This window comes from Neophocaena asiaeorientalis, unplaced genomic scaffold (genome assembly GCF_003031525.2).
Source record: "Neophocaena asiaeorientalis asiaeorientalis breed wild unplaced genomic scaffold, Neophocaena_asiaeorientalis_V1.1 scaffold22, whole genome shotgun sequence".
NCBI classification, from domain to species: domain Eukaryota; kingdom Metazoa; phylum Chordata; class Mammalia; order Artiodactyla; family Phocoenidae; genus Neophocaena; species Neophocaena asiaeorientalis.
Window position 1 is genome coordinate 1,044,151 of NW_020174422.1, and position 16,066 is coordinate 1,060,216.

Here is a 16,066-nt window from a genome sequence, read left to right on the forward strand (position 1 = left end):
GTGGCACACACTAGAGAGCTAATGAATTATAAATGGTTGAAAGTCACAAAGACTATGAACACAGACTCACTTGGTCACCTGACTCCCAATCCAGGGCTCATTCTCTTCTAATGCACCATTATTAAAATGAACTTTCCCATAGACTTAAATATCATTGCCTTTTCAAGTGTCTTACATTCATCAATGATCTATCATGACCTTTTCTCAAACTTTGGCCAGAGATACAAAAGGACAATTTAAATTCTCATACTCTTTATGGGTAAGTTAGGGGACAAGAGGAGCTGCCTTATGTGTTAGTCATCCATCATTACAGAAATCTGACCAGATGGCTTTTTAGACCAGTTGAGATGGTGGGGAGGGAAGAGGTGATGACAAGTGGTCTGAGTCTCTGGTGAAAAAAAATGATCATTAGCTTTGTGGCAGGGGAAGGGTGGAGTGGTGGCATAGAGGTCACTGCTCTAAATGGTGAAGACCTACTTACCCAAATATTTATTGGCTTGTTCTAGTTTGTGTACCATCTTCCACCAATCTATCTCCCTATCCTAAGACAGCATGTCGGATAGTATTGACCTAAAAAAAAGAAAAAGAAAAGAGATTAATTTTCTCTCCATCTATTGAGGCTCTGGATTTAAAATTTTATTTTTCCTTTACTGTGGGGCCTTGCCAAACCACAAACTACTACCCTCCAGAAGGATCTGTTCTGCTTGTTTTGGAGCTGCTGACTTTTAAAATACTTGATTCTGGTCTCCAACCCCATTCTGGGGCTAGAGCTCACAGCCAAGTGCAGAATAATCTGGAAAGGATGGTGGGGTGAAAATATGTACCTTGGCTGTGTGCTCCCTGCTGGGCAGTGGACCTCATTCCTTGTTTTAGATTTGAACAAATGTGTCAGTCTCCAGCTCCAAAGGGGACCACATTTTCCTGCTGGAGAGTCTGTGATACTTCTGCATGTCTCCTTGAGATCTCCATGGAAAATGAGCCCTCTTACTCTCCAGCGGAACAGAAGATATTGCTGGGGTCCTGGAAATGTCCGAACTCACTGTGAATGCCAGTGTTGATGGGAGAAAACTCATGTAACTTTCTCCATCCACTTTAAAAGCAAGTTTAGATAATGACTTTTGATGGAAATGGCCAAGTGGGAAAATTGTTTTACTAGCATTATGCCACATGTTAAACAGAGAATTTAAGAACATTGTGTGTCTTTCATAAAGCAAAAATGAAACCTTAAGTGTCTAGCACAGTACACGCCCATATACATGTAGACCAACTATATATAACTAGTGATCATTAACAACTATTTACCACTGACAGTTTGCAAAGCATTTTTACTTATCTAATCCTCATGATAAATTACAGAAGGAATTCCTTTATTATTAGACCATGCTAGTAGAGAGAGAATGGCATACAGCTAGATTCTGGTGACAGATTTGGGGACCCAGGGGTTCAAGTGGTCATGAGATTCACCTGATATCAAGGAGACAGCATAGTGAAGAAAGTAGACTGAGAATCACAATATCTGGTTCAGGTGTTAGCTGTGGGGCCTTGAGCAAACGTCTTCAATATTTTTGTTTTCAATTTCCATATTTCTAAATTATCCTTGCACTGGTGACAGTTTAAGTTTCTGCCCTATCTCCCCTCCTAAAGATCTAAGAATCTGTGGCTTCTCCACAGCACAAGCAGTAGTGTGCAACTGTTTGCTAAACAAGAGAATTTTGCTTCAGAAGTTAATAATAGGTATAAAGAATAAAAGTTACAAGGAGGCTAACGCTAGGAGCTTAGATGTATGTAATAAAGCTATAACAAGCTGTTGCATGAACTTGCCCACACCAGGAGGAAATTAACTGAAGCCTCGATGACCATTTGTCAGGGATTTAGTTAAGTCCAGCAGTAGTTATTAACTGCCTACTATATAATAGGTACCCAGTGTCACGGGGTGTCAAAGATGAATAAATCCTGGTCCCTGCTCTTACGTACACAGGGTAGGAGAGGCTGAAATGTAAACTGATGCATCAGTAGAGGTATATGCAAGGTGCAGAAGTTGTACTCTGGGTTTGAAGAATGAGTAAGAATTTGTCAGGAGCCTGAGGAAAAGGGTGGTCCAAGCAAAAGGTACATTTGGGATATTACCAGTAGTAGGTATCACTGTAAAACAGATTCCCTCTTCGGGTATGAGAGTGAGAGAGAAGACTTTTATAGATAGAAGTGCTTTCAAAAACCAATTTTAAGCCCTTCAGAAGTCCCTAAGATCTTACCATCTCTGATAATAATTCTCTGGGAGGTCATACTCGGGCCAACTGCTTTAAATAAAATATGCCCAGTTCTCTACACATGATATACTAAAACACCAATATGTAAGTTATATAGTCATAGAACACATTTGTTTAAGCAACTTTAGGCAAAAGGAAAGCAAGAATTAACAGATTTGAAAAATGATTAAGGGAGTGTTAGCTCATAAATCAAATACAACTTTAGTGTAATGCTTAAATTCTAGACTCCTAAAAATAACTTTTGAGAAGGGGCCTCTTACTCTAATAATTAAAACTTTAACCACTTCTGTCATTCTTTGTGACCTTACCCCATTTTTTTCTTACAGCACTTACCCTTTGCTTGTGTCACACTGTAACATAAGCTCCTTGAGGGTAGAGAATACCTGTCTTGCTCACTGCTGTTTTCTCAGAACCCAGAATAGCACCTGGCACATATTAGAGCTTTCATTTCATTTATTCATTGAATGAATGAATGAACCTTTAGCTGAAGGGATTGCCCCATAATATGAGCACTAGATACACTTAAGTTGTGATTTGGCTGCATATCCTCTTTCTACCTAACTAGGCTTTGCAATTCTGCCCTACTTTCCATGCGGTTGAAGGCCTTTATTTTTAAGGCACTTGACATAAATGCCACCATTAGTAAAAAGTAGAGATTTCTGGACAATTCACTAAACTCCAAGGGTGGCAAGAATAAGAGAAAAATGTGCACCAAGTACTTCTTTGGCTTCTTTAGCCCTGATCCTAGGATCCCTACGCTTGGTCAAATAGAATCAGATTCTAAGTTCCATCTTCGGTGGTATTCACAAATACTACATCCATATGAATAACCTGTACATTATCTCCACAGATCCAAGAAAGGACCGTAGAATAGTGACAATATGCTGGAGAATAGTTCCTTCCTATTCTACAGCCAGTACCTATCAGGAGACGCTGAATTCATCCTTTCAGAGGTTAGGGGACAGTCCATATGCTTTTCACATTCTGGGATATCAGAAAAGGTTTTGTGAGAGCACCGGGATTTGGGACTAGAATGACCCTACTGAGACGATGATGAGGCAGTTACAATGACTCCTAGTGTGAAGATCAGAACTACTGAGAATGGGCCCTCTTCCTCTCCTTTTTAGCCCACTCTCCATTATCACTACCGTTATCAAGACTTACATTGGAATTTGTTAACTCTGAACTTAACCAAGAACTTGCTTTTTCATTTTAGACAGTGCTTGCTCAGTGAGACTTGAACTGATCAAATTAAAAACCCGGGCGTCATCTTTGAGTTCTCCTTCTCTTTCATTTCCTATTAAGTCACCAAGCCTATTGAAAACGTTTCCATTTGTCTCTCCTTTTTCACTCTTATTGCTAAAGGCTTATCAATTTATGTCTGGACTACTGCAATGGCTTTCTAAGTAGTCTCTAGCCTCTCTCTCCTCTAATCCTTCTTATTTACCATTACTCTATGCAGTTTTAAGAACATCCAGTTTCATCTGGTGATCCTCAATTTAAAAAAAACCACCCCCAGGACACCCTTACACCCAATGATTTCATAATGTATAATGGTCATTCCTCAGCCTGGAGCTCAAGACGTTCTACAGTCTGACCCCAGCTCTTCTAAATTGTGTTACCATCACCTATTACTACCATTATCATAAAGGAACGCCAACCCTCTATTTTAGTCAGGTTGCTGTACCTAACATCCTCTGAATACACCACTCAGCCTCCACATTCTGATGACGCTGACTTTATAGGGGGTTAACATTTTGAGGATATTTACAGAATTATTCAAATCCTATACATTCTTTAAGATCCAAATGAAGTTTCTTCTCTTCTAGGTCTTTCTCTACCATTTTGGGACTTCTTTCTACTCTAAACTTCTATGAAACTCACTGTCTATTCCATCCATTTTGCTAGGGTCATATTCCATCCTAAAATTTAACCAAATTCTTTCATGTTTCTATGCCATGTGTATGTCTTTAATCAAATAAACAGTAAGCTCCTGGTAAAGGTCCCCCAAGGATTTTTCTGGTCTCATTTGTTCTTCAATCAAATGATTAACCCTTAGTTAACTGAACCCATAAACATTAAAAATGTTTCTTTGCATGTTAGGATGCCCGTCCTATATTAAGGGTAAAAGAGGACAATCTTCTTGGATATCATATAATAATCTTAAGAATTTACTTCTGCATATGAATAACAACTGAATATTTAGGAATACACAGATGACACAATTTTCTCCCTTGCTTTATTATTTTGTATCTCTGAACTGTACTTCTGAACTTATGTGTTCAAGGGTTGTGAACTGTTACCTCCACATAAAACAAGGAATTAATTTATAAATACTGGAAGTAAGAAATTAAAAATATCAATGGACAATTCTGTAAAAATAGCTTAGAATTCATTTAATATTTAGACCTAAGAAATCTCTTTCTATAAAATCTGAACATGTCAAAGAGACTATATCTGGGCCCTTTAGAATCTGTAGCCCCAACACTTAAAAACTAGCAGGAAGAGGTTCTGGGACCAGCAGAACACTCTTTAATGCTAAAGCCTGCCCAAGCACTAAATACAATGGCACCAGGGAGGTGACTAGTATGACGCATCAGTGATAGCACACTACGCAGCTTTCTAAGAGTTAAAATGTGCTGTTTACATGGAAGGAAATGATACCAAGTAGTTAGGGAGTGCTAGTTTAGAGAAGCACAGACCAACCTAATTCACGTTATTTATAGAACAGAAAATGTTCTCAGCGAAAGTGCTGAAAAAAAGAAAAAATTGGTCCAGAAAGGCAGAATTACAACCAGTGCAAGATTTATAAAATCCATCATGTTCAGAGCCTTCCCTGGTGGTCCAGTGGGTAAGACTTTGCGGTCCCAATGCAGGGGGACCAGGCTTGATCCTTGGTCGGGGAACTAGGTCCCGCATGCATGCCACAACTAAGAGTCTGCATGCCGCAACTAAGAGTTCGCATGCTGCAACTAAAGAGTCTGCATGCCACAACTAAAGAGTCCGTGTGCTGCAACTAAAAGATCCCGCATGCCACAATGAAGATCCCATCTGCCTTGACTAAGACCCGGCACAGCCAAAATAAATAAATATTGTTTTTAAAAAGTCCATCATGTTCAAATATAATGACAAAAAACAAACACTCCTTTATTTAAAAAACCAAATTTCCAAAACTAAAACTTCTTTGTTAGCATTTATCAGTCTTTTACTTTTTAATGGTCTTAAATGCATTTGTGACAAAGATAAAGTGCCAAAGTTTTAAGAAACCATATGCTAACTTAGGATGTTATCTATATTTTCTTGGACCGATCAATGATTTTTTAAAATAGAGATACTGGCACTTTTTCTCTTAAAATAAATGTTTATATGTCTCACCAATAACACCAGCCTGTAGCACAGAGCATCCCACATAAAAACACAATGCCATTAAAAACCAAACAGGAATCCTGAAAGAGAAAAGGAACTCTAGTTTTAATATAGTAAATTGTACCCAGAGACTCCCTTCCCGTTATCCTTTAGAATTACCAGAGTCCTTCCAACCTGCACCCTTAGCCCAGCAGAGTAAGAATAAACTCTTAATTGATAAATACTAAATTAAAGATTACTTACAATACTTACAATATTTTCTTAGTTACACACCTTCTTCTCTTAGCAAATGTCAATTTCTTAAGATGACTTGTTTTTAAAAGTTCCAGTGTCAATATATTCCAATAATAAATTTACTATTCATACAATTTATTATTTCACACATAATTAATATAAAACTTTAAAGACATTTAAAATATATATTCAATGTAGCCAAGTTCTATTCTTAAAAACAACTTTTCTTCTGAGTTTACGTCTCCAGAAGACCAGTCCTCAAGGACTTCTGGAGTCTAGTAATGTTGGCATCCAGTGCTGCAAGGCCATTTCGGAAGTCTTGTTCATCACGAGAAGTGAACGTTGAAAAAGAAGTGCTCCAGTCAGAGGTTAAATCAGAATTAAAAAAGCTACCATCAGAGACTGCACTACTTTTCACTTGAATGCTGCTGTTCTCACAAGTGGAGGGGCCATGACATGCAGCCAATTCCTCTGGCTCCTCAGTGGCAGGAGGGATCTTGCGAATGGCTTCCTTTATTTTCCTGAGGAGTTGCTTGTCCTCCATATCAGCTGTTCTGGAAAGTTTCTCAGGTGCAACTCCTTCCTCTTTGGAAGAGGAACAAACTCCAGGTGCACACAATTTATTTTCTTTTTCAGCAACAAGTCCACTGACCATCTGCGGTGGAGCAACACTGATCTGTGGCTGGAGGGATAATCTCTTAGATAGTGGTGATTTCTTTTTAGAAGTGCTTCTAGCAAACGGAATGTAAATTGTCTTATCCAAATTACACTCATCTTCTATTAAAGTTGTAATTTCACTCTCATCAGAATCCTGTTTTGAAAGGGCAGAAATGATTCCAGGGGCTGATGCTTCTACCATGTTCCTAGCATTAGTATGTTGAGGGCCTTTAAAGGGCAGAACATTTTCATAGGGTCTATCTGGCATTGTGTTTTCCTCATTGCTAATTGTAGAAAGTGGCTCTGAACGTGTAATAATAGTGTGAACTGGTTCTAACTTATTTAGATAGCTCATTATGGAAGTGTGAGCAGGGATTCGGTCGTGTTGAGGTTGTTTTTCATAAATGTTCAGAAGTGATTTCGTAAGATTATTCCCAGACTTGCAGCGAGCAGTGTCCATACTAAGATCTGAGAGAAGCTTTGCCATACTGGTCTGTAAAGTTCTGTTAAGAAGAATTTAGTACAGTAATTATTTCTTTGTACCTATTTCTTACATTTATTTAAATATACCTCATCTTTAAAAGAAAGTATTTGAGGCAAGCACCTGGTTCTTAATACAGGAAAAAGCAACTAAAAGCACAAAATCACAGAATATGCTCTGGAAAGAGTAAATTAAAATAAGCAATGATAAAAGATCTTGGTCTGCATCAAATCGATTATTATTATATCTAAAAATAGAGGCTCAGAAAAATTTCTCTCTTAAGGTACAGAGATGCTTTATTTTTGAGCAACATTGCAAAATGGTAAATATACTACTCATTTGTTAGTGGATTCTGTTAGTAATTAAATTACTTTCCATTCAAAATATATACGCAAAGGACGCTGGAATAATGCTGGGTAAAAAAAAAAAGGATAGAGATAATTATCTAGTATAATTAGGTAGCAACAGCTAGATTCCAGGAAAAGTGTGATATAAGGAAAACCACACAGGGTTTGAAGTCAGACAGAAATGGAATCATATCTTCACACTATCACTAGCTGTGATCTTGGGCAAGTCACTCAACCTTCCTGAATCTCAAGTTCTTCAATTGCAAAATGAAGGTAACTACTTCAGAATTAGAGTGAACATTAAATAAGATAAAATAGGGCTTCCCTGGTGGCGCAGTGGTTGAGAGTCTGCCTGCCAATGCAGGGGACATGGGTTCGAGCCCTGGTCTGGGAGGATCCCACATGCCACAGAGCAACTAGGCCTGTGAGCCACAAACTACTGAGCCTGCGCGTCTGGAGCCTGTGCTCTGCAACAAGCGAGGCCGTGATAGTGAGAGGGCCGTGATAGTGAGAGGCCCGCGCACCACGATTAAGAGTGGCCCCCGCTTGCCACAACTAGAGAAAGCCCTTGCACAGAAACTAAGACCCAACACAGCAAAAATAAATTAATTAATAAAAAAAAAAGTGTGCGTGCGTTTAGGAATAAAAGAGCAAATCTGTGTAAATGCTTACAGCAGCTCCTGGCCCATACAAAGTAGCCAACAAGGTTCTTTCCAAAAAAAAAAAAAAAATAAGATAAAATAATAAAACATGAGGGTAAAGTGCCTAGCACAGTTTCAGGCTAAGTGGGTTTTTATTTCGTGGCAGCTTTTATTAGTAGTCCTATTAAAACCATTTTATACCAAGGCTTTAGTCTATTTGAATTGAATCATACATAATATACTCTTAAATACAGATAAAAAGAAACACACCAATTTTAAAAAAAGATACAAAGAACATCAACAGGTAATTTTAAAAGACTACAGTTAGCCAATAAGCATGTTTTAAAAGTTCAACTCTTATCAGAGAAATTCAAAGTTTTTAAATGTGATTTTTTTTGGCCTATCAAGCTAACATAGGAAAATAAAAATATCCATTGTTAGAGAAGCTTGGAGAAGCAGGTATTACTAGTGGGAGTGTACACTCTCTGAGCAGACCAGCAATATATCAGAAGCCTTAAAGATTTGTATATCCCACACCTTTTGACCCACCAAGTTGCACTTCTGGAACTTTACCCTACTGATATTCACCAAGAGGCTGTACCCAGAGATATATTTACAAAGATGTAATTTATAACAGAAAATAAATGGGGCTAATATCCTCAAATACTGTGGACTGATTTAGGTAAACTATGGTCTTACTGCATCACAGCCATCTATAGCCATGTTGTAAAGAATATTTATTGATAAGAAAATGTTTATTATACCAGGTTAAATTTAAAAGACAGACCATAAGCAACACAATAACAATATTACTTTTGTAAAAACAGTTACACACATCCAAATAAAATACTAAAAGGAATCTTTATACGAAACCGTTGGCAGTGATTATATCTTTGGATATAGAATGAGTGATTCTTTTCCTACAAAAGGAAAAAAATAGTTTTTTTCCAACCTGGCTTTCACTGTCATCTTAAATATGCTATGTTTTGAGTTCTGATTACCATTCAAACGGCAATGGCTCCAGCCACTTTTTCCTCATACCTCTTTCAAGAAGCTAATGAGCTACTATTAAAAAGATTAAAAAATATGCTATAGAAATGTATATTTAAAGAAATGCTGTAATGAATAATGATCCACTAGTTAATTCAACAAGACTGCACACTGCGATTTTTATTTATTTTTAGTAAAGAAATCCTTATGTTGAAGTTCCTTTCCAGACTTAAAAATGTTATCTCTGCTGTGCACAAAATCTGCAATACAGAAAGGAAGGAAAGGACAATGTAATAAGAGTTTAATCTCTGGAAATTAATAGCAATCACTAAGCTTCTCATGTGTAAACAAAATGTGACTCACCATTGTCTTTGAAATTAAATCTCTGTAAGTAAAAATAGGCCAAAATTTAAAAGGAAGCAATACAAGCACCTACATAGCTACAAAGTAGTTATATTTGTGTTTCTATTATATGAGACTCAGCTAAACAAACTGATTTTTAATGCTTGGAAAACTGGCACATTTTCATAATAAGAAATGTAAAGTTCTTTCTTGGCTATTTATAATAATTTAAATAACTATCAGCACTTGTAAGAGTGCTCTCAGAAGCTATTAGAAGAATATTTTTTACTTATTTACTGAAAAATATATTAATTTTCCTCACATTTTAATGGTTTTATAACATGTATTCTAGTAAAATCTTTAAAAAGTGATAAAGATGTATTTCAAAACTATTGAAGGGGGCTTCCCTGGTGGCGCAGTGGTTGAGAGTCCGCCTGCCGATGCAGGGGACACGGGTTCGTGCCCCGGTCCGGGAAGATCCCACACGCCGTGCAGCGGCTGGGCCCGTGAGCCATGGCCGCTGAGCCTGCGCGTCGGAGCCTGTGCTCAGAGAGGCCACAACAGTGAGAGGCCCGCGTACCGCAAAACAAAACAAAACAAAACAAAAAACTATTGAAGGTTGAAGAAAGAAATGGTTTAGGAAATCTGTTAAAAACTTGTATGTGAAACTCCTAGTTCCATCATCCCTCCCCAGTAGTCTGAGAAAGGCATTAAAAATTTTTGTGAAATCTCTGAGACTATTTAACACACACACAAAAATATATACCTATCTGAGGTTTATGGCTATAGGGAAAAGATATGGGATAGATGAACATGAAGATTTATCTGTATTGTCAGATGTCATTGCTTTACACTCTAATGTCAAAAGTAAAATTTAAATGGTCACAGTTAGCCCAGCTATAGGACTGGAGATGTTCCTAATTAATTGAATTACATAGGGTACCACCAAATATATCATAAATCACCAGTGTGGGTGAATTTTGACATCTGAGCTCCAAGAGCATTTTTTTTGTTGTTTTGCTCTTTAATTTAAAGGGCAAAACAAAAATTGCCATCAGTGGGTATATATACTTAGCATTTTGAAGCTAGTACTGAATCTTCAGAAAATGCAGTGGTAGAACTATAAGACACTGTGCTAAGCCTGCCTACTATGTTTCTATAATCATTTAGAGTCTAGTTAGTCTGACTAATAGGTGAAATAGTAGTCATGAGGCAGGATTTATGCTCAGCATCAAAAGAAAAGGTCCTTAACAACAATGGAAAAAAATTGACAGGAAAGTTCTTGAGAGTCTTAAGAAAAGGAGAACAAAATGTCTATATCTAACATTTTAGACACAGTCTTTTCTAAAAGCAGATAATATATAAGAATTAATGACCTTTCTCAGTTTCTATGTTAGGGTAAATGTTAGGAAAAGGCTCCAATTGGCAAACGAATCCATTTTTGCTCCTAATAAACACTGGGAAAGGCATACTGTGTGTTATTTGGGAAGTATGAGCAGACACTAAGGTATCTTCTTAAAAAGGCAGAAGAATCTCTTAATAATGGGTCATCTTCTCTCAGAGAGAAGCTGTCCTTTTCAAAACAGGAAGCAAGGCTAAAGAGGGAATCTGATGTCTTGGCTGAAGTCCAGCTCATGTCCCAACTAGGTGTGAAAGTCAGGTATGTGCCTTCATTTCTTTGGGCTTCCATTCATGCTAATTTCTAGAATAACTGTACTATTGCTTACTCTGAAAACCGTTCTTATATTTTTGCTATCAATTTTCTTCACAAATGTACCACACGTTTATCCTTTAAAAAAGATGTTATTTCCCTTCATACATCATCAAAGAACTAGAATAGTTTTTTGCTTAACGATGTGGATATTTAGCAACTAAAATGATTAAATATTTTTGTGTGTGTTTCACACTCATATATTTGGACCACAGTATACAATAAATGTTTGTTGAATAAATGAATAAGCAAATGAACCCATCCATTTATCCATCCATCTCCCCGGGGAAAAAATGCTAAGGTTTACGTAGACTAGATTAGGCATGGAGTCGTCACCAGGAATAAACTGTTTTAGTTAAGACCATGCCATGTATGAGGGTGAAAGAAAACCTGGCTAGGAATTAAGAGATGTGAGTTCTAGTCCCAGCTCCGTTATTAACTCTCTATTAATATTTAACTTACATGGCCCCAGTTTCCCCAACCATGAAAATGCAGATGTTTAAATCTTCCCTCCATAGATGAGGACAAATGAAATAATAAAGAGAGGACTCTGAAAAAAATCCAAGTGCTTTATAAATAAAAGATAACATCAGCTTCTAATGTCATGCCCATAAAGGAGCTGGGTTTAGTAGTATGAAAAAGAAATTGAGGGAAGAAAACTCCCAGGGAGCTAGATCTTCTGCTCGGGGCTGACAACCATGCCCCTTAGAATGAGGAGATGCTGCCAGTGACACCTAAGCAACCATTCATGGAACTTGACCATGTTACCTTGCTGTCCTGTTTTTCTTTTCCAAACTGACTATATACCATATGTACTTTAATACATATGTTAAAAAATATGTATTAAAAAAGTTATTTTTTAACTTAAAAAAAGTTTACTGATATATAATTTATAAACTATAAAATACGGCATTTTAAAGTGTACAACGTAGTGGGTTTTTTGTATATTCAGAGTTGTACAACCATAACCTATACCCAGCTTCAGAACCCTCACAAGAAACTCTGTGCCCATTAGCAGTCACTGCCCATTCTTCCCCTCTTCTCCCAGCCCTTGACAAATACTAATCTACCTTTTGTTTCCATGGGTTTGCCTATTCTGGACATTTCTTAGAAATAAAATCATATAATATGTGGCTTATTGTGATTGGCTTCTTTTACCATAAATATTTAAAAATAACAGAATTTTTACCCCAAATTACTCCTCAGAAAAAAGAAGACGCTTTTCTTTGGAGACCTTATAAAGACTTTCATAAGAAGGGACATTCTCCTAATTACTTCACTTTGAACAAGAGTGGTATAGACCAATTTTTAGAAACTCTGCCTAGAACCTAATAATTATAATACTACATGGATACAAGAAGTGTATTTTGTTTTTTTCACTGTTCAACAAAATTTGAGTGAAATTATTCTGTGAAAGATGAATGAGGAAAAAAGTGATATTTCTATATTAATAATAGCTTTTATAAAGTCACTTCAAATATGTTTACAAAGCAAAATTAATATTATATATATTATCATTTATATATAGATTTCATCTATTTCCCTAAAAGTTTATAGTTCAAAATTGGGAAAAAAAGTTTGTAATTCAAAATGGGTCTTCTCATTTGAAGTACGAAGAAGATTGTTTTATATTCAGGATTGCTTTATGTTTAGAACTATGAATTTCCAGGATCATTCAAAGGTATGGTCAGATCTGATGATATTCAGGCCTAAAATAACTGACTACTCTAGGATTTAAAAAATTTGTTGAAAATCTAATTCTCGTGAACCATCTCAAGAGAAAACTGAACTTTATAAGTGCGTATCATTTAAAAATTGAGTGAGGTGGTTTTATTTATGTAAGACATGTTAAGGAATAAAGGGATCTTAGAAGTTGCTGCCAACTCCCTCATTTTACTGATGAAACGAATGAGGCTCAAAGAGGCTAAATGACTTACCCAAGATCTTATGAATGAGGGCTTACTGTGCTAAGTGCTTTTCATGAATGATTTCTTAGTCCTCCTATCAACCCTAATCATGTCCCCACTTTACAGGTAAGGTTTAGAAAGGTTAACTATCTTGCTCAGAGTCATGCAGCTAATACATGGTAGAGCTAGGATTCCACTCAGGTTTCTCTGGCTTCAGAGAGCTCTTAACCATTTTGCCAAATAAGTCTTTAGCTCCTCATCAGAGGCCTTTTCACATGGTTTAAAAAAGCAGTTAGCCATGTTTGGAATTTATCTTAACTGGAACAGAAGAAAACATCATTAGAAATTAGCAAAAACATTGAGAAAAGGGTAAGGGTAAGAAAGCAGGTCCAAAATTATTTTGAAGTTCATAAATACATCTAACAAAAGGCATAAGTTATTCAAATGATGTCAATATTACCTGGTTAATTCTCTTAGTCGAGTCACCTCAGCATCACGCTGACGTAATGTTATTCCCAAAATCTGATTTTCCTTTTCTGCAGCTTCTAACTTAAACCGGCAGCTTTTCACATTGACTAAAGCTTCCTCCAATTCTAAAACAACAAAAAAGTTTTAGTTTCCCTATTACTTTTTTTTTTTTTTTTTTTGCGGTACGCGGGCCTCTCACTGTTGTGGCCTCTCCCGCTGTGGAGCACAGGCTCCGGACGCACAGGCTCAGCGGCCATGGCTCATGGGCCCAGCCGCTCCGCGGCATGTGGGATCTTCCCGGACCGGGGCACGAACCCGTGTCCCCTGCATCGGCAGGCGGACTCTCAACCACTGCGCCACCAGGGAAGCCCCCTATTACTTTTTAAAAAGTGACCATAACTGTAGTTCAAACACATACCAATTTTCATTCTTGTTGTCTCAATGTCAAATTGCTGTTTATTTTCAAGTAAAGTTTGATCTTTCTCTTTAAATATACCAGCAAACTTTTTGTTTTCATCTTTCTGACTTTCTATCACTTTTAAAAGCTCTTCATTTTTACTCTGTAGTAATTCTTGGCTCTTTAGTGACTCCTGTAATTGATTTTGCAGTGACTTGTTCAATGATTGAAGAGAAAACACTGTAAGACAAGATAGATCAAACAATTATTACCCCAATTTAAAAACTACAAACCTGGAAAAGCTGGGTTTTTTTAAAGAAAAGGCTTGGAATTTATTGATTTTGCTTAACAATTATATGCTTGAGCAGTTCTATGTAAATACTAAATGTATTTTAAAAAACTGATTGGCAGAAGTCATATCTTTCTTCTCCAATTGATATTTCAGGCATTAATTTTTTTACCTTTTTTAACAACAAAATAATATATATACGAAGTAAAAAAAATTCATTTACCTTTTTTAACAAAAAAGTAATATATATACAAAGTAAAAAAAAATTCAAACACCATGAAATACCAATGATACCAAATGAGTCTCAATGAAAAGTCTCCCTTCCCACCCCACCTCCACTCTCCCCCAAGAAGCAAGCAATATTAACTTTGATATCCTTCTGGAAAATACTTTTGCATATAACACATATTTAAGCATAAATGAATCAGACTATACCCGTAGTTTCTAACCTTCCCTTTTCCCCCCTCCATAAGATTGTTATGTATCAGCACACAGATCTATCACATTCTTTCTGATGGCTATAAAATGGCACCTTTCATTTAACAGTTGCAGCCTTGAGTGAAGTGGAATCTGGGCATACAGTGGTGAACAACAGAGACATGGTTCCTGCTCTCATGGAGCTGATAGCAAACAAGTAATTTTGAATAGTAATACATGCTCTCAAGGCAACAAGAAGGGAGATGGTAGAGAATAAAAAGAGATAGGCTGCTTAGAATGGCAACCACTGATCTCACTTTCCATCTTGGCCTCCTCTCTCCCACCCAACCCCATGGTTTATTCATAATGGAACCAGAGTGATCTTTTCCAAAATTACTCTGGTGAATTTGAATGCGTTTATGAAGTGCGTGTTCTGTTGGGTGCTCATATTTTTAAAATTCCTTTGTAAATTTTTATATATTAGGAAAATCAAGCCTTTGTCATATCACACAAAAAAAATTTCCCCATTTTGTTGATGCTTTTTGAATGTATTTATAATTTTGTTGTGCATAAAATGAAAAAGATTTCTGGGACATGCTTTATCAATCTTTCCTTTGTAGCATGTGAGTTTTTGTTGGGCTTAGGAAAAGTTCCTAAGAATACAAAAAAACTTCTTATCTTCTCCTCTAGTACTATTAGTTTTTTTTTTTTTTCTTTTCTTTTACTTTAAGCTCTATGATCCATGAGGACAACTTGGCAATATCTGTCAAAACTGCAACAGTATATACCCTTTGACTCAGAAATTCTACGGCTATAATCTACAAAAACAGTCACACATGTGCACAAAGATATTTGTACAAGGATTTTTGTTGCAGGATTATTTGTACTGGGAAAATGGGGAAAGTACCTAGATATCTATCGGTGGAGGACTTTAAATACATTATGACAGAACTACATAAACAGAATATCTACACAGTTCTTAAACAGAAAGAAACATATTTATATATTTTGATAGAGAAAAATATCCACTACATATTAAGTGAATAAATACAAGCTGCAGGAGTATATACAGTATAATCTCATTTTCACAAAAGAAGTACATATATAGTTCTATTAGTGCCCATCTGTTAGTAGATACGCAGTATTTATGAAATAAATCAATTATATATGAACAGGAGATATGTGAAAGGAAATAAGTCTTTTTTAAAAAAAATAGAGGAATTGGGACTTCCCTGGTGGTGCAGTGGGTAAGAATCCACCTGCCAATGCAGGAGACAGGGGTTCGAGCCCTGGTCTGGGAAGGTCCCACATGCCGCGGAGCAACTAAGCCCGTGTGCCACAACTACTGAGCCTGTGCTCTAGAGCCCCTGAGCCACAACTACTGAGCCCTCGTGCCACAACTACTGAAGCTTGCATTCCTAGAGCCCGTGCTCTGCAACAAGAGAAGCCATCACAATGAGAAGCCTGCGCACCACAACGAAGAGTAGCCTCTGCTTGCCGCAACTAGAGAAAGCCTGTGAGCAGCAACGAAGACCCAATGCAGCCAAATATA

At 36.9% G+C, this 16,066-nt stretch overlaps 1 protein-coding gene across 3 annotated transcripts in view; it reads right to left on the reverse strand.

Annotated features, from left to right (window-relative positions):
• Positions 1-5,714: 5,714 nt before the first annotated feature.
• The window catches only part of CCDC14 (coiled-coil domain containing 14), a 44,967-nt gene continuing 34,615 nt past the window's right edge, over positions 5,715-16,066 (reverse strand). For all 3 annotated transcript variants that reach the window (XM_024756487.1, XM_024756486.1, XM_024756488.1), the window contains 3 exons: positions 13,830-14,048; positions 13,404-13,536; positions 5,715-7,027 (listed from right to left, as the gene is read on the reverse strand). In XM_024756487.1, coding sequence (XP_024612255.1) covers positions 6,103-7,027; positions 13,404-13,536; positions 13,830-14,048 — 1,277 coding nt within the window. In that variant the 3' untranslated portion in view covers positions 5,715-6,102. The remainder of the gene's footprint in view (positions 7,028-13,403; positions 13,537-13,829; positions 14,049-16,066) is intronic.